Source organism: Melospiza georgiana, chromosome 1, assembly GCF_028018845.1.
Source record: "Melospiza georgiana isolate bMelGeo1 chromosome 1, bMelGeo1.pri, whole genome shotgun sequence".
NCBI classification, from domain to species: Eukaryota; Metazoa; Chordata; class Aves; order Passeriformes; family Passerellidae; genus Melospiza; species Melospiza georgiana.
In genome coordinates, this window is record NC_080430.1 from 142,655,363 (window position 1) to 142,677,353 (window position 21,991).

At 46.3% G+C, this 21,991-nt stretch overlaps 1 protein-coding gene across 2 annotated transcripts; it reads right to left on the reverse strand.

Annotated features, from left to right (window-relative positions):
- Positions 1–6,877: 6,877 nt before the first annotated feature.
- Positions 6,878–16,147, reverse strand: C1H8orf76 (chromosome 1 C8orf76 homolog). Of its 2 annotated transcripts, none has more exons than XM_058041693.1 (6): positions 15,557–16,147; positions 15,120–15,215; positions 12,599–12,742; positions 11,289–11,755; positions 8,288–8,420; positions 6,878–7,185 (listed from the first exon to the last, which is right to left on the reverse strand). In XM_058041693.1, exons 1-6 carry the CDS (start codon positions 15,668–15,670, stop codon positions 6,979–6,981), a joined length of 1,161 nt encoding a protein of 386 aa, XP_057897676.1. In that variant the 5' UTR covers positions 15,671–16,147; the 3' UTR covers positions 6,878–6,978. The 2 variants fall into 2 exon arrangements, with proteins under 2 accessions (XP_057897676.1, XP_057897667.1); XM_058041684.1 differs by having other exon boundaries at positions 6,880–7,185; positions 11,289–11,806; positions 15,557–16,146.
- Between the last annotated feature and the right edge of the window lie 5,844 nt (positions 16,148–21,991).

Here is a 21,991-nt window from a genome sequence, read left to right on the forward strand (position 1 = left end):
ACCTCTGTGGGGCAAGACAGTTTGCCTACAAAAGAAGTTTTGGAGAACATAGCTAATGAAAAGTTGGTAAGGGTCAAGGTAATAATCCAGAAGAACCACTGTGAGTAAATTTCAGCTGGATCGGGAAAACAGCTTCTGTTGGTTCAGACAACATCTGAACTTGAACATCAAGTGAATGAAGTTTCAGTTTTGATGGAAAACAGTCAGTTTACAATGTCAGCAATGAGTTATGCTAAAAATCCTAACAGGCCTCCACAAGTTAGTGATAAAGGGCAACGTTCCTGGGCAGCTGCAGGAGCTGTCAGGAGGGCCATGGCAGGTGCTGACCTGCCCTGTCCATCTCCAGCAAGGGAAGGGCTCCAAACTCAGCTACCACACCGTGCACCCTGCCCAGGGCTGGGGATGACAGCAAGCTGAGTGCTGCAGGGGAGTCACTGGAGGGAAGGGGGGTTGTCCAGGGGGAGCTGGACAGGCTAGAGGCCCAGGTGAACCCCATGAAGTTCAGCAAGGCCAAGTGCAAGGTCCTGCACCTGTGCAGAGCAGGGGGTGAATGGACTGAGAGCAGCCCAGAGGAGAGGCTGGGAATTCTGTTTGGTTTATTGGACATGAGCTGTGCACACACAGCCCAAACGTGCCCTGGGCAGCATCCAAAGCCCCATGGGCAGCAGGGCCAGGGAGGGGATTCTGCCTCTCTGCTTTGGTCACTCTCTGTAGTGACTCAGGATCTCATTTGGGCTTTGCTGAGGCTCACTGGATTCCCCTGCTGCCCTCCTATTTTGTCCTGTTTTGTCCTATTTTGAAGGAAGATGATCTAGGTGAGGCTAAAAAGCTTCAATAAATGTAGCCTATACCAACCTCCAGATTATCTACAGAAGTGCTTCCTAATTAAAAGTGATTTTTTTTGGGGATGTTTAGACTTTCTTAGAGTGGGAGGACCTGTGGAGGGCAGCAAGGGCCTCCAATGGGTCCCAGCAAAGCCCAGGTGAGGCCTCAGAGCACTCTGGAAGTCAATTAAGTCCCCATGTGGGCCTGAGAAAAGCCCCAGGGCTTTCTGGAGGGCAATTCTGCCCTGTCAGAGCAGCACTGGTGGTGACAGCAATGAGGACACTCCTGTCAGGGCTGGTTCTGTGCGTGTCCTCACCATGGGAGCAGAGAGCAGGCAAGTGCCACTGCCCAAGGGACTGCCATGCACCAGGAAAGGAGGTTTAGCAGGGCACCAGGAACCCAGAGCTGCTCCAGCATTCACACCCTGGCACTAGGCTGGATGAAGAGGCTGGGCTTGGCCAAAGTGTCCCTGTGTCCCTTCCCCAGGCAGAACTAGCCCTGCAGGTCTTTCAGCTGTTGTGCTGCTGTCCTGTGAGCAAGTGCTGCCCATTAAGGTGGTTTGGAATGTGCATCCTGGTGCCCGGACATACAACTCCCACCGGATCCACCAGCAACTGCTGCTCACACTGGGGGCACCCAGAGGAGCCTGTGCACCAGGGCACTCCCTGTGCTTGCTGCCAGTGAACCTGGGAGCATTTCACTGATTGCTTCCTCCACAGGCTGCTTCCAGTCCCCTGGGACTTCACCTGACTTGCATGACTTCAAGTACCATGGAGAATGGCTTGGCAATCCACCAGCCATTCCCTCAGGACTCCAGGACACATCTCACCAGGCCCCAGACTCAGGGATGTTCAGGTTCCTCAGGTGCTCTCAACCCTGATCTTCTCTCACAGTAGGAGGGACTTTGCTTCCCCAGTCCCTGCCTTGAGAGCCATCAACTCAAGAGGCATAAGAGGAGAGGTTGCCAGTGAAAACTGAAGCAGAAAATTCATTGAGTACCTCAGCCTTCTCCATGTCCATTGTTAGGAGTTTATCAGTTCTTCCACAGGCTGTTTTTTTTTTTTTTTCCCTTCGTGACACCAACAGTTCCCTGGTCTTACCCTGTTATTCCTCCTAGAAAACAAAGATCATCCAGGTGTTACTCCTCCCTCAACATTGCACACCACACTCCTTCTCCTTTTCCAGGAGCCTCACTAGGCCTGCCAACTGCACCTCCACTCCACTTTCCTTTTCCAGCCTTGGAAATTGTTTCCAGTTTGTCCTGTGATGGACAACAAGGTGATGGGGAACAGTGAGCAGGAATGAAGGAATTCTGCCTTACAGTGCATCCCATAGGAGGCAGGAAGGTCAACTGACTCATACCAGGGGAACCTCCCCCCCCAGGGCCAGTGCTCTGAGGGTCTCCCCTCCAGCATTCCAGCCAGTCATCCTGACACTGAATTACACCAGCTTGATGGCAGCCCTGAAGTACTGTCCAGAGTTTCTGTCACCAGTGACCCCCATTTTACCTTACCTACTGAACACCCAGTGACTGATGCTTTCCCTAGTGTCAGGACCTTCCCAGGTAGTGTGGATCCTGCAAGGACAATTGGGGGAACTCACCCAATACTGGCTGGGTGAGATGCCATCCCCTCACTCACCAGGGGGGAGCCCACAGGATCCCACCTGGGTTCCCAGATTACTGTCAAAATGGGTTTGCTTGCATTTTTCATCTAGCTTGTCTATGTGTACCAGAAAAAAGGCAGAAGTTGGCACAACTTATTATTGCCTCTAATAATAAAGATGTCTCTAAGCGGGGAGCACAAGCAGGGCTCCATGTCACAACCCTATTTTTTTCTCTATTAAACTGACTTTATTGTGAACCACAGGTCCCTTTTCTATCCATCTTATTTCCTCCTTCCCTGTGGTGCTGGGGGAGCAGGGGGTGATAGAGCATTGGGGTGGGCACCTGGCAGCAGGCCAAGGTCAACCCCCCACCCAGTGACAGGATGACAGGTTTTAAATTGAAAAAGGGTAGATTTACACTGGATACAAGGAAGAATTTTTTTATGATTAGTGTGGTGAGGCACTGGAACAGTTGCCCAGAGAAGTTATGGATGCCCCATCACTGGCAGTGTTCAAGGTCAGGTTGGATGGGGCTTTGAGCAACCTGGTAGAGTAGAAAGTTCCCTGCCAACCCCCCAGGCAGGAAGGTTGGAACTGGATGACCTCTGAAGTTCCCTTCCAACCCAAATCATTGGGTGATTCTGTGATGAAAACTGTGTGAACATTTCTAATTACAGCACTAACGAGGTCCCTCACCTCAGAGCCAGCAGCAAACACTCAACAGCAACACACAGAACGGTGTTTGCACACAGCAATCATTCCAGGAGCATCAGAGCCAGCAGCACAGGGTCCTGCCCACAGCACCTGTACCACAGGCAAGTGTTTAAATAACAAAATCAAACCTCAGGAACTGTTAGTGGATTCTCACTTGCAATTTGCAATACTACAATTTGCTGTTTTACTCAGAATGGAGTAGTGATGCATGTGCTAATACCAACAATAATATAAAAGCCAAATCATGAAGAAATCTATTACAGGCAGATGTAAAATTATGCAGAAGGTAGAGGCAACAATGAAGCATTCAATGGAAAATGGAAATGCAAAGCCCCTCTAGAGACACGATCAGAAACAGAAAACGGGAGTTAGAAGAGGCACAAAAAAGGGAGAGGCAGTCCAAGAAAGGAAGAACTGAAGTAGCTGAGATGAGAGATAGCCAGGCAAAAATGGGACAAAGGAACATTTTATAGCCCCAGTGCAATAAACACTGGCTATTTGGAACAGTAACTATGTGACACACTCTGAACAGCATTCATCTTCTTTTCTTTGCACTAGTTAAAATCAACATTTTTGCTTTATTATTATGTTTTTGAAAATACTGCCTCCTCTTAAGAGCTACCACTTGTCCTTGTCAGTGGGGAGTTAACCTTTCTGTTCCCAGTTTAAGTGACAGTGTCAAGTGAAACAATCTGGACAGACAACAAAAGGTCTCCAAATCACCTTGGCTAGCTGCTGTGTATTTTGGACATCTCAGTTGCAAAATGACAACATTTGGCAAGTATTTAATTTGCTGCTAAAACAGTTCCAATGCTGTTTGTGAAGCCAAATAATTTGGTGAGTTTCCATTAAATGTCTATACAGACCTGGTCCCATAAAAGCTGGGTTCTGATGTCCTAACAGCTGAGACAAAACAAATTACAGCCTTTTTATGTGGCCACTCATCACCTTCAGTTCAAGGAGAAAGTGGGAGACGTCCACGTTTCATTTTTTTGCTGACATATTTAGCATGAAGCTTTCCACATTTGCTGTCTTTGCTGCAAGATTCTCCTGTCAATGCCAACATTGTAATTAATTTCCAACACATTGTGGACAGTCTCTTCTGAAGAATTACGACACCTCTGAGTCTGGAAAGCCTCCCCAGCCCTTCCAGCGGGCTGCACGGTGCTGAGTGCAGCGCGGCACACACGCGCACCCACGTTCCGCCCAGCGAGCGCGCGTGACTAAGGCCAACCTGGTACAGGGTGAGAGCAGCAGGGCTCACCCAGGGCACCTGCCAAGTCATCCTCTTTCATAACCAGCTGCCCAGGATGTGCTTCCATCACACTAACTCACCCGACTATCACAGGTAATTTGACGTGACTGAAGGCAATATTCCATTTTTCTGGAGAAGTTTCAGTCAGCTTAGCAGAGGGCTAAACCACACCAAGGGTTCAATCTCTTCATCAGTCACGCACACGAAGGGATAGAGTGCACCCTCAGCAAGCTTGCAGATGACACCGAGCTGAGTGATGCAGCTGACACACCTGGAGGATGGGATGCCATCCAGAGGGCCCTGGACAAGCTCAACAACCTCATGAAGTTTAACCAGAACAAGTGCAAGATCTTGCACCTGGGTTGGGGCAATCCCTGGTACCAATCCAGGCTGGGCAGGAACAGACCCAGAGCAGCCGTGCTGAGACCTGGGGGTACTGTGGATGAGAGCTGGGCATGACCCAGTGTCGCAGATATTTTTTCATAGAAATCCTTTCTTTGGGATTTGTTCATCTTCTGGGAAGCTGAGGCCCCAGAAGAAGAATGTAAACAATTGTTATCGGCTGCTGTGAAATGTAGCAGGTGCCCCTGTGATTGGCTCATGTTCCGTGTTTACAATTAAGGGCCAATCACAGGAGCAAGCTCGGGGACAGATTCCCTGGACACAGAACTTTGTTATTCATTCTTTTCTATTTTATTCTTAGGTTAGCAGCCTCTGCAACATCTCTCTTTATTCTTTTTAGTATAGTTATAATGTACTATATATCATATATCAATAAATCTAGCCTTCTGATCATCAAACAAGATTCTCATCCACTTCTCTCACCCTGGAAGACCTCATCAGGTCGCTGTAATAACCCAGCAATGCAGCCCAGAGAGCCAAACCCGTCCTGGGCTGCACCTAAAGCCCTGTGGGCAGCAGGGTGAGGGAGGGGATTCTGCCTCTCTGCTCTGCTCTGCTCTGCTGAGACCCCACCTGCAGTGCTGCACCCAGCTCAGGGGTGCCCAGCACAGGAAGGACACGGCCCTGCTGAAGTCAGTCCAGAGGAGGCCACAAAGATGTTCAGAGGGATGGAGCCCCTCTCCTATGAGGAAAGGCTGAGACAGGTGGCTCTGCTGCCTGGAGAAGGCTCTGGAGATCTCACTGGGGCTTTCCTGTACATAAAGGGGGATACAAGAGAGCTAGAGAGGGACTTTTTACAAGGGCCTGTAGTCACAGGGCAAGGGGGAATGGATTCAAGCTTAAGGATGGCAGATTTAGTTTAGATATTAGAAAGAAATTCCTTGCTGTGAGAATGGTGAGACACCAGAACAGGATGACCAGAGAGGTTTAGTGGCAGGTGTTCCTGCCTGTGGCAGTGGGGTTGGAACTGGATGACCTTTAATATCCTTCCAATCCAAACCATTCTATGACTCGTGATAGGTTCCTTAATCAGTATCTTAAAGCTTTGAAATTCATCCAAAAGTAGCAGATACAATTCACACATGGTGAATCATCATTCATTTGTGAATTATTTAAGGTTTTGGCACTCTTTAGTACTCCAGAAAGAAAATACAGGAACACATGAAGAAAATGGACAGAAAAGTACGTCTAAGACACTCCCAGTTTTAAATTACATCCATTATAGAACACTTTTACAGAAAAATTAAGTTTAAGAGAAGTTTAAGAGAAGATGGAGGAAGAGCACACCGTGTATGTCTGAAATAGAAACTGTTTCAAGTGAAAGAAACTACAGGAGGATCTTTGCCCTCTTCTAGGTGCCCAAAGCACAGCAGCAGTGCTTGAGAAAGCAAAGCAAAGTGTTGTCACTGACAACTGAAAGCACAACAGACGGAGCTGGATGAGGCAGAAACAACACTGCCAGTTTTCACAGCAAAGATCTTCCTTGCAGGCTTTTACAAAGGATATGATCTGACTAAACACTCCTCAGTACATATAAACAACCTTGTCAGTTTTTCTCCTTGTCTAAGCACTGAACACAAGACTATGGCGTGTTTGATGCCTGCAACAAACACTTGGCTTCAAAAGGAGAAAATCTCCTAGTTTTTAGTTAAATATTTATGACTTAGATTTCCTTCCTAAAAGATATGGAATTAATGTTATTTCTTAGCAGAAATATATTTGAGATTTCTAGCAATCTGTCTCTGAACAGGAAATCACTATAACATTAATTAAGAAATACTAAAATAATTACTTAAGAAAGTGGCTGATTCCATGGCTCTAAATGCAACAACATCAAATTTGATACCAAGAAACTTTCAAATTGGACATGAGAAAGGAAGCTTCCATCCCACCAGCATTGCAGGCCTCCAGACAATCACACACACTTCAAGCACAAATTGGTGAGGATTATGATGGAAAGCTACCTCTGAAATCTTGATTTTACACTGTATTCCTTATAATTTTAAATACAAAGAAATCAGTGAACAAAGAAAAGGATGAAAGGTTAAGAGTTTAAATACAGAGATCTATATCTAAAAAGAAATATGGTAAGAATTCTTAAAAAATGTAAAATGAACTTTATTGCATGTATCATGCCATAATAATTTGGAGATACAAGAATAAATACAACAAAATGTCTATGTTAGCAAAGGTGGGAGATACATGTCTGAATAAAATTGTCCATCTAAGTGACATAAATCATCTTGGAGATTACCAAACCATTTGATTTCAAATTCCATGACTGAAGCAGTTACCAGTGATGACAGTGCTGAAGGGCCTATGCATTTTACCTCACCCTGAAACTCCTCTTTTAGTTTTTCTGGTATAAGATCCTGCCCCATAGCCTGCAAAAAGAGTAAGAAAGAAGGGAATCAAGAAAATAACTTGCAGAGAAATACCTAACATGGTATTATCATATCAAACATGGCATTAATAAGAGATCTTTACAGGCAAAGGCCTTGTCACATGAACCACCCACCATCCTGCAGAAGTTTCCAAGCCATGGTGAAGGTGCCTGCCTTGGCATTCTGTGTTCAGGGAGAGCTGAGACCAAAGCTCAGCCCTGCACAACCCCTCCAGCTCAGGCTGCACTTGCACAGGGGGGTTTCACTCTGAACAGCAGCAGAAATCTCAAGCAGCTCTGCATTCAGTGTTCACCTTGCATCAGCATCAACACTGAGCTGCTCCTGGGGCATGTCCGAGCAGGGGGAGCAAGGAGAGAAGTTTGTTTCTCCAGCCTTTCCCAACCCTGAGCTAGCCTGTGTGCTACTGCCCTCTCATGGATGCCATCCCTGACTGCCTGCAGCCCAGCCGTGGCTTGGCTGTCACTAGCCTAAAGCTGTAATGCTGACAGCAAAGTTAGAAAGAATCTAGCTGGCTTTATTTTGATCCTAATGATAGAAGCCAGAAGCACTTTAAATAGCACTAAAAATGTTAAATCTCTGTGAAGAGATTAAAAGCAATATTGCTCTCCTCGGTATTTTTTTTAAAACTAGTACATTAAACAAAATTTAAAAATGCAAAAGAAAGTCTCTGGATTTTCTGGAAATACTTAGTACTTTTTATGCAAGTGTTTAATACTGCTGTGGCCATCAAAGTAATCTGCATTTCAAACTAGTGATTCACTCTGGGGCATGAAAAACTCCTGAGATATAATGTAACTCCCAGGAAATGCAGAGTGCTGATGCATCTGCAAATACAAGTCCAGTGAGAAACTGAGCAACACTGCACATTCCTGAAAGGAGAACCTCAGCAGATCAGAGACCCACCTGTGTGACACAGGCCAGGGCAGCACAGGCACCTCTGTCAGCTCAGGTAACACCCTGCCTGCAGCTGCCCCAGCTCATTCCTGTATTCCTGTACTGAGCTCAGGAGAGCGTCATGCTTTGGGCACGACCAGCCCACACAGAGAACTCAGACCCTGCACACAATGAAACATCCTCTTACTTTGGTCATCAACAGCAAGGAGCTTTCATCAAAACCAAGGAGAGCCACTTTGTCATCAATTTCTTTCTGACATTTTCTGTTATTCTCTAGCACAAAGGACAGCTGTTGTGACTGGGTAAGCTGAAGTAAAAGCCTGCAATGAGAAAGACAGTTAAAAATCGGCACAGCTGGAAAAAGAGTAAGTCAGCACACCTAAAAACAACCAAAATGGTTAATACTTTAATTAACACTTTAAAACAGTTCTTCTTCCTGACTTTTGCCTACTGCAAAGATGTCAATACATGTGTATCAGTCTACCATGGATATTGTATATCTGTGCTACAGAACCACTGAGAAGTATTTTTGAAAAACAATGTGCCAACAGCTCTGGTTGCTCTATGCAAACATTTCTGTTATAACATTTTTATAACATTTCTGTTATATTCATCACACCATTCCAAAGTGAGCCTGGCACCTGTGAGGCATCATGTCCTTACATGACAGCAGCACGTTTGTGCCTATGGAACCTGAAAAGCTACAAATGTGAGGGTTTGGGCAAATATCAAACATCCTCCCACCCAGGCCAATCCTGGATTATTTTCTAAAAACAGTCACCAGTTTTATGTTCCAGGCAGTGCCCCAGAAGTCACAACCATGACCTGCTGAAGGTTACACACTCTGCCCACAAGAGGGGTTTATGTCACACAGGGTCCTGTCACCACCTGCTGGACCAGCAAGAACAGTGGCAGATCCAGAGTCCTCCTCAGACAAGAACTGCAAAACAGATCAGCAGAGGGAATACCCAGGTATCTCTGCATTTGTCTCAAATCCACTCTCAGACACATTTAAAGGTCTTATGCTTATTTTACACTTCAGGAACTCTGAGACATATTGCACTATCTCCTGTGAACTCACTGAAATTCACAACGGGCATTACTGCAGAGATAAAAATCAGTTTTAGAGAATTTATCAGGGTCTAGAGCAGGGTCACAAAAGTGATCAAAGGCCTGGGAAGCCTGCCATTTGGACAGGCTGAGAGAACTGGGTTTGGCCAGACTTGAGGAAAGAAGGCTTAGGGAAGACCTCCTCATCATGTTTCAGTATTTAAAGGGCAGCTATAAAAAAGATGGAGACTCCCTTTATACAGGGAACCACATGGAGAAGATGAAGGACAGTAGGTAAAAATGTTAATTCTGGGCAGATTCCAACTGGACACAAGAGGAAAGTATTCTACACTGAGATCAGTCATTGGAATAATCTCCTCAAGAAAGTTGTGCATTTCCCAGTGTGGGACATTTTAAGATTCAGCTCGACTGGATGCTGGGCCATCCTGCCTAGATCATGCTTTTGCCAGGAAAGGATGACCCTTGAGGTCCCTTCCAACCTGCAATTCTGTCATTCTACAATATTTAACCAAGGGACCATTAGAACTTAGCAGTGTTGTAGCTGAAAATGTGTTTGCTTTATGCAAAAAAGAAAAACAACAACCTTTTTTATCCCATTTACTGAAGTTAAGTGAAGCTGGTGTTATAATAATGGTGTGCATTTTTAAGGAAGACTCAAGAACTGAGATGAAAACTTTCATTTGAACACTATAAACATCAAAATTTACAAATGTGATTTTCTCAGTTAAAACTTCACTGAATTTTCAGATGGTGGGTTGGTTCCAAGCAAAAATGGAACATATTTTTAATTTATAAAGTATTTTTGTTTCAAAATTTGCATCAAGGTAGTATTAAAAAAAAGAAGTTTCAAAGAAAATTAAGCAAAAAAATACTCTAATTTTTTTTTTCAAAACTATGAGAGTCAATTATTCATGATGTATCAACAGAGAACCTTATTTCCTACAAAAATCAATGCTAACATCCCTTTTCCAGGTGCAATTTATCCTGCAGATACATTTATACAAATCTAGATCCCACTTAAAATCCAACAGACCTGAAAATATTAGACAACCTGCATAAGCCTTGGGCAGGGGAGAAGCTTATCCTGTGTATCTGCAAATACAAAGCACAGTAACACTCTGTGAAACTGTGCAGCCAAGCAAGGAAATGCCACCATTTAGAACTATCTCATTCTGAACCACACACACTGAAACAAGCTACACAAATTATTAATATAAATGTACCTTCAATATTCAGTATCAGAGCTAAATCAATGAACTTCTTCCAAGTCACAATTAAAGTCTTCATCTCTTAGTCTGGAGTACAGTTAAAAGCTGCTATTTGGGCTTATTTCATTTCTTAAATCTTGCCCCAGCAGGGCAGTTATAAAGTGTTCTCTGTAAACATTTCTGGACATTCATAAGATGCCTTTAAAAACATTCAATGACTGATACATTACTGTGAGGCAAGAGGGGGAAAAAACATCCAAGATTATTTTAACAAAACCAGTTCCTAATTATCTCTTTGAAAGATTCTGTTTTGGGGATTTTTGCTGCACACAAGAGTTTTAGGAAGAGGGAAAAGAAAAGGAAAGAACATTTTAATGCAGCCCTGTCAATCAGTTGTCACAGAGTTCATTTTCCAGCCTCATCCATTATGCAGATTGGGGTATCATTATAAAATACATTTTCACTCAAGCATGAGGCTTCAAGCAAATAAGACAGGTGGCACTCACAGAAGGAAGACTGGCTATGCCTTCCCTTTGGGCACTTCTGCTTCTGCATCTTTAACACCAGACCAGGGAACAGCAATGGTCTAGCAGGAGCATTTGTTGAAGAACAGACCCTTTTGTATATAATTACTTGAAGAGATTTATAAGCTCATTAAAAAACTCTTTACTTGTCAGCTGTGGGTGACACTGGTTTACTCTTTCCACTCAGATTCAGCCTCTTCACAGCCACCACACTAAGCAGATTTTGCATTTTAGATCTGAAGCAACAGTAGGGTGCTTCTAAGTTAGTGTTGAAACAAACACTTAAATTGAAAATGCAAACTGAAAACAAAACCCGGGAAAAATATGCTTTACATTGTTCTTGACTGAGAGAAATTAACGTTATTCTAAGAACACACAGAGTTACCTTGCTCTGATAAACGAGGCACATGCTTTTATCCCAACTTTCTTTAACACGCTCTGCTTCCAGGCCTTGGAGCCTGCACATTTCTCCCTGTCTGTCCATTCCATTTCTCCTGAAGTGCAGAGGAATTCTTTCACTACTTGGCTGCTGGGACAAGTCACTGCATTCTCCCCCTTGGTTTCTGCAGCAGGGCTGAGCCAAGGGCCTTCCTGCTGGCCCTCTGATCTGTGAGGCTGCAGATCAATCTCTCTGCCAGTCAGTGTCTGGAAACAGCCATTACTTACACAAACCTCTTCAGACTGGTTTAGGCTTGCTTCTGTAATGACCAATGGAGACAAATTCTGTAGAAGGCTCATATAAGCTTCAGCAAGTAACTTCCAGAACCAGGGATTGAAAGGATGTAAGCAGATCAGCTGCTGCACACACATCATCTTTTTTTCTACGTTTTCCAGCCGCTGGTAAATGGAAAGCTGCAGGTTGAGAACCGTGGTTAAGTGATCTGTGTTAGTGGCGCTGTTTCTCTAGAAACAAAGATCACAGATTAAAACCAGGAGAAGAACAGAATCATGCTTCAGAGCCTAAGAAAATGTCTCCCTGAATAATGACATACAAATATCACAAGCTAATTTTTAAACTGTACAGAACGGTGCTTTTAATTTAAAATGATACAATGGGATACAGATCTTGCACAATCAAGCTGACAGCATTCCCTCCAGGTGCCTTGTCCCAGTCTGAGAGGCAACAAGGTCCTAAATGCTGTCATTTGTTTATGTGCCTTCAGACTGTTCTACAGCTGCCTTTCTTTGCAGCATAAATATCTTTTACATAAAATAAAAATCATCAGTAATATTCTGGCAGAGTTCAGAGCCTCTGGACTTTTTCCTTTGTGGGAAAAACTCAATTTGTGGTTGGATACTCTTCTTGGTGGCAGTTTGGCAGCAAGTATATGGAAATAAAAGGGAGTTTTGAACTGTCACTTGTATAGTGGAAAGATTTAAGCACTCATTTATTCCCTTTTTTATAATTCCTATTACATTGCATTAATTCTGCCTGGCAGAGCATGATATTTAGTCCCTTCCAGGACTACCAGTTTCCCTGCACAGGGAGCTCATTGTGGTACAGGGTGTTCCAGTTTCTAAAGAGTGATTATATCTGCAGTGACAGTTACCCTCTGTTTACCAAATACTCTGAGCACTGAACATCCTGAAGGATTATACACATGAAAATTATTTTTTCCAGAAAATGGTTTGTATAAAAGAACTACTGGCAATGTTTTCATGTTCAAAGCCTAAAAGAGAGACTGCATTCTTTACCATTTTTTCTGCAATATCCAGAGCCTCCTTGTGCCTCCCCAGGCGAGATAAGCAGCGAGCCTGGCCCTCCTGGACATCGCGCCTCATTGCAACGTTGCTGGCAGGTAAGAGCAGCAGGCACTGTGAGTACTCACACAGGGCTTTCTGGGGGCGGGACAGGAAGAAAGGCCAACAAAACAGGGGAGATTTGCATTTAAAAACAAGCCTGACAGCACATTTTCTTTAGGAATACAGTCACAAAGGGAACTCAGAACCTGAAGTCCACATTTGCATTTCTCCAGGCTCAGGCACCACCTGTGTGAGCCAGAGACAAGGCCCCAGCAGCACACAGCCAAGGCCAGATGGGGATGAGCAGCCTCAGTCCTAGCTCAGGGCAGGCAGGATTCACCACACAGCTGGGAATCCTCTTGTCCACCTCTCTCCCACCTCCCCTGATCCAGAAGGGATCATCTGCTGCCCTGGGTAATAAGTGACACAAGGGGTCCTTTCCCCCAGCTCAGTGATCTGAGTGCTCATCCTAAATCTGTGGGGCCTTCTTTCAACACCATGACATTCTCCATGGGAAGGTCTGAACCTGCAAGGACCTCACCTCAAATAATCAGTAAATCAGAGAATACCACAAGGAAGGTGAATCTCCATTGTTCCTGTAGGCTAGTTTTAATGTACTTGAAATAAATATTAATTGGGCTAAGGAAAAAGGCAAGAATGAGCAATACTTCTGCAGCTTAATGCTCAGGGCACTCACCAGGACTCCAATTAACATTTAAATACATTAAATTAAGTATTCAGTGAAGCTAAGTCTGGAATCTTGATTTCTCTCCCTTTGTGTAAGTGCTTAGAGAGAAGACTAAAGAGCAATGCTCATTCTCCCATCTCTCAAAATGAGTATTTAATTATTCCTTGCAAATTTTAATGGTTCTAACAGAAAGAGCTTCTAAATACCCTAAATACTTCCTAGCAAAACGGCTGGAATATTTTTCTTTCCTGATGCTGAGCTCACATCCATTCTTAAGCAAAAGAGGGAGCTCCCCTCTGCCCAGTGCATGCAGCAGCCACTGGTGAAAATGGATCACAGGGCTGAGGACAGCCCTGTTTGCCTTGCTACGTGACAAAGGGATAGAACCTGCTAAGGTTCAGGAATTATGAATCCCAAGCAGATTCTACAGTCATCTATATCCTAAAAACAGGCACAGCTTAGATCACTGCTGTCCTTGACATTTCCTATCAAGTGGCCTATCCTGAAGTAAAAAACTGATGATTAGAAAAGAGATTACTATCCCTATTTACATATTTCCAGCCCCCTTTCTAAGACCAATGCTCCCAAATCAGTAATTTTATGTGCAGTCAAGCTCTGGTTCTTGTTCCACCAGAGATCTAGGTTAGCAATAAAACTGAAAATATTTCTAACATGAATCACTACAACAGAAAAGAGTTAGGAAGCAATGGTCTGTTCTGTTTAGCAGCTAGTCTGACCACAGCCTGAGGCAGCTCTGCTATCAGCATCCTTTTATGAATCCCTTTAGGCCATCTCAGCTGAGACTAGAAAATATCTGTCAGGTATACACAGGGCTGCAGTAGTGCTGAAATAACATTACGATCACTGCCAACTGAGGTACAAAAAGATCTACAAATCCAATGGGCGAGGCAATAGGAGTAGAGTCAGAAGTCAGCTGGAGGGCTTTGAAATCAGGGAGCCTGGAATGCAAACCAGAGGCTGGAAGAGGCAACACCTGAAACAAGGCCTGGAGATGCTGACTTCAACCAGGAAACAAAGTAATGAAAGGTTAGATCCTGCAACTAGGACTGCAGAAGGCAGGAGAGCACCGCTGGTGAGGAACGCGGCTCAGGGCATACACAGAGGAGGGGTCTGGAACCACTGCGGGCAGGAACAGAACGGGCAGAGCTACAGGGGCCCTCCGGGGCCAGCGGGCAAAGGGACAGACACGGGCAGAGCTACAGCGGCCCTCGGGGGGAGCGGGGGCGGCAGGGACCTGGCACAGGACCTGGCACAGGACCTGGCACAGGGCACGCAGAGGCAGCTCCGCTACCGGCAGGATCCCGGGGGCCACCGCAGCTCTGCTCTGACAGCGGGGGGAGCTCTGAGCCGCAGCCACGCGGTGCCAGCGATCTGAGCGCCTTCGTGGGACACGGCATTATCGCCGTTCGGCGCTCAGACACCCACACGCCCGGCTCCGAGCACGGCCTGACACCGCTCTGCTCCGGCGGAGCTGCTGCGCTGCGCCCGCCTGCCGGCGATCAGTTCCGGGGCAGCGCCGCGCTCCTGCCCGGTTCGCCGCAGGCTGACGGCCGGATGGGTCACGGCAGAACGCAGATCCGCTCCGCGGCCCGGCCCTGCCCGGTCAGCACGAACGTGGAGCGGGATTAACCGCGGCACGGCCGCCAGACCCGCAGGCCGCGGTACATAGTGCACGTTCACCCTGGCGCAGCGCATCGGGGACTGCAGGACCGCCCCACTCTGTGTGCCCACAACTTCCCCGGCCCCTGCGAGCCCTGCTAATACCTCGAAGTCCCGCTGCCGGAACGCCCAGTCCGCCCGGAACTTGCTGCTCGTGATCCCGCCGGCGCCTTCCCCGGCGTCAGCCGCGCTGTGGAACCACTGCGGGCACAAACAGAGCACACAGAGAGCCGTGAGGGGCCGCGGAACCACTGCGGGCACAAACAGGGCACACACAGAGCCGTGAGGGGCCGCGGAACCACTGCGGGCACACACAGGGCACAAACAGAGCACACAGAGAGCCGTGAGGGGCCGCGGAACCACTGCGGGCACACACAGGGCACACAGAGAGCACACAGAGCTGTGAGGGGCCGCGGAACCACTGCGGGCACAAACAGGGCACACACAGAGCCGTGAGGGGCCGCGGAACCACTGCGGGCACACAGAGCACGCACACACACAGAGCCGTCACGACCAGCCCTCCCGCCGCCCCGTCTCCTCACGCCGGGCTCGCAGCGCCTGGCCCCGCACGCAGCCCCGTCCCCGCCGCCCTCCCGGCGCTCCCGACTGGGCGCGAACAGGGAATCCTCGAACTCCGGGCCCAGCACCGGCTCCATCGCCGCCGCCGCCGCTGCCGCCGGCCCCGCTCGGCGCAGGGGGAGGAGCTCGGTTACCGCTCGCCGAAAGGGAAGCGCTTCCAGCAACGAGCTCAGCTACAGCCCCGCGCCTTGGTACAATAACCGCGTGATTGTGGCGGTACGCTGTCAGCATCTCGTCCTGGTGGCTCTGCATAGAGGGAGTGGGAATGTGCTTTGGTAACTTTCCCATTTTCACTTCTGTCTCAAAACAGAAGATCTGAACCTGCTCTAGGTGACCCTGCCTTGGCAGGGGATTGGACTAGATGATCTCCAGACCTCCTTTCCAACCCTAAAAAGTCTGTGATTCTGTGAAATTTCAGGCTTTCCACGACAGGCTTTCCCAGAAGACCCTACAGTGTGCCGTGGGAAACGGGGACGCAGCAAAGCGAGCACTGATCCCAGACCTCCCTCAGGATGCCAAGACTCGGGCACGGCGGAGAGCTCTGTGAGCCTGCCTGCTCTGCTCGTGGTGCTGCTGTGCTGGGCTGTGTTTCAGGGGTACTGCTGTGCTGGGCTGTGGTTTAGGGGTATTGCTTTGCTGGGCTGTGGTTTAGGGGTGCTGCTGTGTACAGAGTGCTGTGTTTCAGGGGTACTGCTGTGCTCTGCTGTTTCCTCTCTCCAGTCCGTCATCCAGGAAGGTCCATTGTGTCCCATCTAAGCACCACTCAGGTTTGGAGAAGGTGAGCTGAAAAGTACTTCCTTAGCCTGCAAAATGGACTAATGAATTTGTTTATACCAAAACACCTCTTGAGGCCAAAGTAGTGCTTGTATAGATGATTTGAAAGATTTTCTTCTAGAAGACATGTAAAACATGTGGTTTGCTTTTGTTTTTTTTTTCTTTTTATGTTCTTAAAATACTCTTCCATACCAGCAGAGCTGTGACTGGATATAGCATGACCTGGCATAAATGTCAGGGTAAAAACTCAACTCTGGTAGTTGGATTTGATCAGAAAAGTAAAAGTAAATTGATGTTTCTTTTGCTTGTAAACTTGCTGTTTGGCAAACAAGCTCTCCAGCACAGAGGAAACTGCTCAGCAATTAAGTCTTGAGAGAATCAGGAGTTTACTTGACATGCTTCAGTCTTTCTGTTGAAAGTTTCAAGGTAGGTAAGGACAGTCATTTGTATATGCACCTCAAAACCAGCTGGCTTCCTCCTGCCTTCAGAGAGGCAGGCAAAGCACATGGGGGTCAGACTGTGGAGGCTGGCACAAGTGTCTGAACTGTTTCAGCACCTGTAGTGCCCCTCACATACACTGGACACACATTCCCTTTCCCCCTACTCCAGGACTGGAGGTCATGCTGGAACACACCCATCTGATGAACAAGGCACAATAATCCAGAAAGACAAATAAGCACAAATCAAAAAGAAGAAAATCCAAAAAAAGGAACATGAGTAATCAAAGTGAAATGTGGCCACAGCTAAAAGGAAAATACAAAAATCAAGGCATTCCCAGGGGCAAATCCCACAGCAGCTGGTTGGCTGCCAGCTTGGATTGCAGAGTCCTCCAGGGCTGGGGGTTTTGACCATCGTTTCTTCAGAGGGCACCAACGTGGCCTACAAAAGGCTCTGTGTTGCAATGCCTTTGTCTGGTGAATCAGTGATAGGAGAACCACAATTCCAGAGTGCCACACAGGGGGCCTAGCAGCTGACTTGTTTTTTCAGTAAGTCATGGGCAAAGTTTTGCCTCTTTTCTTCATTTCTTCTTTCCCTGGCTCTTCCCTGCCTGCCCTCAAGACATTTAAAAAGCTCCTCATATATTAGTTACAGAAATGAAAAAATGCAACTTTAAGAAACCCCTCTGCCTTGTCAGCACCAGAGGTTTGCTCAATTTCTCCCCCAAGATCCAAGTAATCCATGTAGCTGCCAGAATACAAATTCTCACTGAACTTAAGTAAAGCTGTTTGCCCGAGTTTGCAAGGGATGATTTACCTTGATGCTGTTGGCCCTGGCTTCACAGAGGAGAAAATATCATCCCTGAAGAGGCAGCTTTGAGGGAGCTCAGGTGTAGGAGCCCTGCAAGAGCCTGTGCTGCTGCAGCTGCTCTGTGTAGGCAGCTTCAGGGATAAAAAGAAGCTCTAGATGAATCTGTCCCTAAAGGCAGCCAAGGTCTTACTCCACCAGCTCAGCACATGAACATGCACCAGTGAAAGTGGCCCCAGTGGGTTGTGGCCTCCAGGCGAGTTGTGTGCATCAGCAGAGCCATTGTGGCAGCTCACACGAGCGTGCCCGTGTGAGGGGCTGTGACCCAGCTTCACCCTGGCTGAGCAGGGCACACTGGACAGGCCAGTGCTTCATCCTGCAGTCCGGGTGCCCAGAGACAGCCCAGGCTGTGAACACAACTCCAGCAACAGGCAGGGTTTTTCCATGCTGTGCTATTGCCTGGATCTTCTGGCCAGGAAAAGAAAATGCAGCATGGAAGACAGAGTTTGTCTAATGCTCTTCTTCTCCCCATTTCCCTGTCTACTCTGAAGCAAAATTACTTCAGAAGAATCCTCCTCCAGTGTTTCTTTAATTACTGGTGTTGTTGTTTGTATTGTGATAGCCTCCATGGGTCCTGGCCACATGGGTCTTATGCCAGCACAGACACACCACAAAGGCTTCAGAAACCATCAAGCACTCACAGCAGAAACAACTACAGTCAGCAACTAGGGCCCTGTCTTGTAGGCACTACCCACACACATTGGCCAGGAATAATGCAGCTCACATGGCTTTATTAAAATGTGCTGGAAAGCAGCTGCCTTTGGAAAAAAGCAGAAGACAGAGTAGTTCTCTCCTCAAAGCAAAAGAGCTGCCTGTAATGAAGGCCAAGTAAGACCCACAGGCAGCATTCCTCAAAGGATGGGGTGGCTCCTGAATTAAGTGGGTTCTTCCAGGCATTGTGAAATATTCATACCTTGAGGGAAGATTAGTTTTCTTGCTAGATAGTCATAACATATGCTTTTCCCTAAACACACTCATGAAAGGAGAAGAGCAGCTCTTTATTTGCTGACATTGTCTCACTGTGTCCTTGTCTCTTACCTTTTATTTAGATTAAAAGGTCTTTACAGCAGAAACCATCTTTCATCTTCTTTGCATATTGTCACACATAAGGGGATATTGTCCATGACTACTGGGAGGCTACTACAAATAGAATTTCTGGTTTGGGGCAACAGAGGTTATCACTACTGTGAACTGCAAACAAAAAAAGCTCTGATGAGCTCAGATGAACTCTAGCATAACTTACAATGATGACAGTAAGTTCTAGTTCTAGTTTGACACAACAAATATTGAGTGGGGAGGTGAGGGATGCATTGTGGAAATCAAAGAGAGTGAACTGTTCATTTTTAATAGAAGTCAAAAGCTTCTTAGGAGTTCTTAGGACAGACAGAAGAAGATGCATCCCCCAAAAGAGGGTTAATTTGCCTGCTCTACCTTAAGACAGTGCAACCTTTCAAGCCCCTGGCAAGACATATTAACATGGCCATAATCCATCCCCCTCAGGCCTCACAAAACCCAATAAAGTTGTTATTGCCAAAAGGGTGCACTGCACACAGATGTGTTCAGCTATTAATGGTTTTTGCAATTATTTTCTGTCTAGTAGGATAAATGATGAGCAGAATGAGTACGCCCTTGGGTTTGTCCAGAAAGCTGCTGAAAAGAAAAGAACAAAAAAGCTTTCTGGAAAGATGGAAGGAAGAAAGTGATCAAGGGCTAGAAAGAATCCTAAAGCAGTGACCTTCCCAGGCAAGCTGACACATTTCCAGTAGTGATGTGATGATGTGTCTGAACTGCTTCACTCAGCCATGTAGCACAAGCACTGAGGTTGGGCCTTGCTGGTCTGTGAGTACAAAAGCCATGGCAAAGGGTGGTATCACCAGTCTACTGCTCTAACTGGAGAAACAGCCAGCAGGGTCCCAGGCTGGGCATGGTGAGGTGCCTGTGCCTCCTTCTACACCCTTTTTTTAGTTTTATCAGTTTTTCTGAGAACTCATTAACTTGCCCTGGCCACTGTTATGCTTGTTGCTTAATTGCTACTTATGATGAAACCAGGCCACAGAGACCACAGTGGATTTGTTACTTCTCTAGGTTAAAACTTTCCTACTGCAGTTTTCAGGACTGGGCAGGACCAAGCAACACTGGTGGCAACTCCTCTAGGACACCATTTAAGACCTTTTTGCTAACAACACTGAATAAACTGAGCTTACTACAATATTGCTGTCTAGCAAGAACAAAGAGAAACAAATCAAAAGTATTAAAAAAATAAAAAAGCTATACTGAAGAAATAGACCCAGGGCTTCAGGCCTGCCCTTCAGTGACCCTCACAACTCATAGGTTTTTTCTGGCCTTGCTCTATTTTTCCATATGGACACTGCTCCACATGAGAAACAACCAAACTGTTGGTCCTGCAGTGCCTCATTTCCCATCCAGCTGTTGCACTGCTGGAGAGGACTAGTGGAAATTGCTATTAAATTTAGCTTCTGTGTCTTCTTATTGCCTTAGACAAATAGCAGTGCCTGCAGAAAGTGAGTCACAGCAGAGGGAAAGCACTGCTCAATGAACACATGCAAACAAAATGCAGAAATCCAGGATGGACTTTGCCCACAATTGCTCCCCTCCCCCAGTAATTGCACATGAAATGCATTTAGAGCAAATAAAACTGTAAAATATACATCAATGATGCATTTTTTAACACTGTGGTATCTTCAGGAAAAATGATGAACCCCTTCCCTAACAGGGGATCTGTGGGGCTCCAGTTCTGCAAATTGTGGGTGCCCAGAAATTGCACAGAAATTCTTGCAGCTGGACTTCACCTGGAAGCTCTGGCCAGCTGCTGGAAACTCCAGAACTGAGAGCAGTTACAATTGCAAGGCTGTTTGTACCATCTCTGGTTCAGAACACATCATTATTACAGGCTGTTCTGTGGGCTCTCTTCCTTGTCAGTCCCTTAGGACAGGCTTTGCTGAAGTTATGGCTTTTTGGCTCTCATTTAGGAAAACAGAAGATCACTAAGAGCAGAATTACTGCCAACACTGACCTTTATTTTCACCCAAAGACACAAATCAACTAGGTGTGACACACACTTTCATTCCCTTTTTCCATCTTTTCTTTCTTCTACCAAATATTTTAAGGTAATGAAGATCAGCTCAGCACTGAGCCTGTAAAGAAACACACAGGGGGGAGAAATTAGTCACAATGCTAGTAGGTCCAATAATAGCAGTAGAAACATATATTCAGATATTTCATTTTAGAGTATTTGAAGTGCAACAAGTCATTTAACCACCAAAAATGTTAGAAACCACCATCTATCTGATACTAGGGACCTCCATCAGCAGTATTTCAAAGTAACACCAAGCCCACCGGGAACAATTTAGAGAGGGGACTTTCTGGCATACAAAGGAAAAAAGGCAGTACCCTAAGTGGCTCGGTATTTTAAATTTGCAAAAATAGTAGCTGATAGTATTGTTGTGGCCAAATGTAAGCTGAAAGTTGCTGGGAAAAAAGGGCATGGAAAGGGGAAACAACTCACAAGGCCAGCTGATCTCTTGTGAAAATATCTACTGAACTGCAGCATTTTGGAATTGCTGATAACACTGTAAACAAAAAGATACCTTTAGGAAATAATCTGGTGCATAATCTGGTGCTCCTTCTAACTCCCTCATTAGCTGATGGATTCTTGAAAAAACATTTTTTCTTACCCAAACAAGTAAAACTATTTGGCCAAACATCAAGCTGTGGGGACAACTCGTGCTCATCTCTGGTCCTGTGCTTAGGTCACTACTTCAGCTGGAGATGTCATTTTTCAGACTAAAATTAGCTACAGCACAGGAGCAACTCTCTCACTTTAAACACCTTTTCTTTGCTGGGGATACATGTGCAAGCACAATGCCAGGTCCTGCAGGAAAACCCCAGGCTTGAGTTGCTCCAGCTGCAGCTCAGCAGCTGGAATAGAGGTGTGATGGCCCACAGCAAAGCGAGACGGTGGCACTGCCTCCGGCAGGGAGCGGCTGTGGCTGCGGCACCTTGGGCTCCTGGAAGGACAGAGCTCAGCAGCTCTTTCCCCATCTCAGGAAAAGACATGTGCTACAGCAGCCTGTCCAGCTGACAGGGACTTCAGTAAGGAGGTGGTTCCTTGTCATCCCTACTCTTCCCACCCTGAATATTTAAAATGCCACAATAAAAAGCATCTGCCCTAATGAGAGAAATCACGTGAACGTCCCTGGGCGGCTGACACGGCAGAACAGCTCAGCAGCAGCAGCTGAACTGACTCACACTGGAGCTGACCTCACACTGCCTGCTCAGCCAAGCCAGTTCTCCCAATT

Excerpts from the sequence above, each read along its gene's own strand:
- C1H8orf76 (XM_058041684.1), bottom strand. The coding sequence starts at position 15,670 with ATGGAGCCGGTGCTGGGCCCGGAGTTCGAGGATTCCCTGTTCGCGCCC. Across the intron at positions 15,216-15,556 it reads CCAGGCGCTGCGAGCCCGGC|TGGTTCCACAGCGCGGCTGA; the intron begins GTGAGGAGACGG and ends TTGTGCCCGCAG. Across the intron at positions 11,807-12,598 it reads TGGATATTGCAGAAAAAATG|AGAAACAGCGCCACTAACAC; the intron begins GTAAAGAATGCA and ends CTTTGTTTCTAG.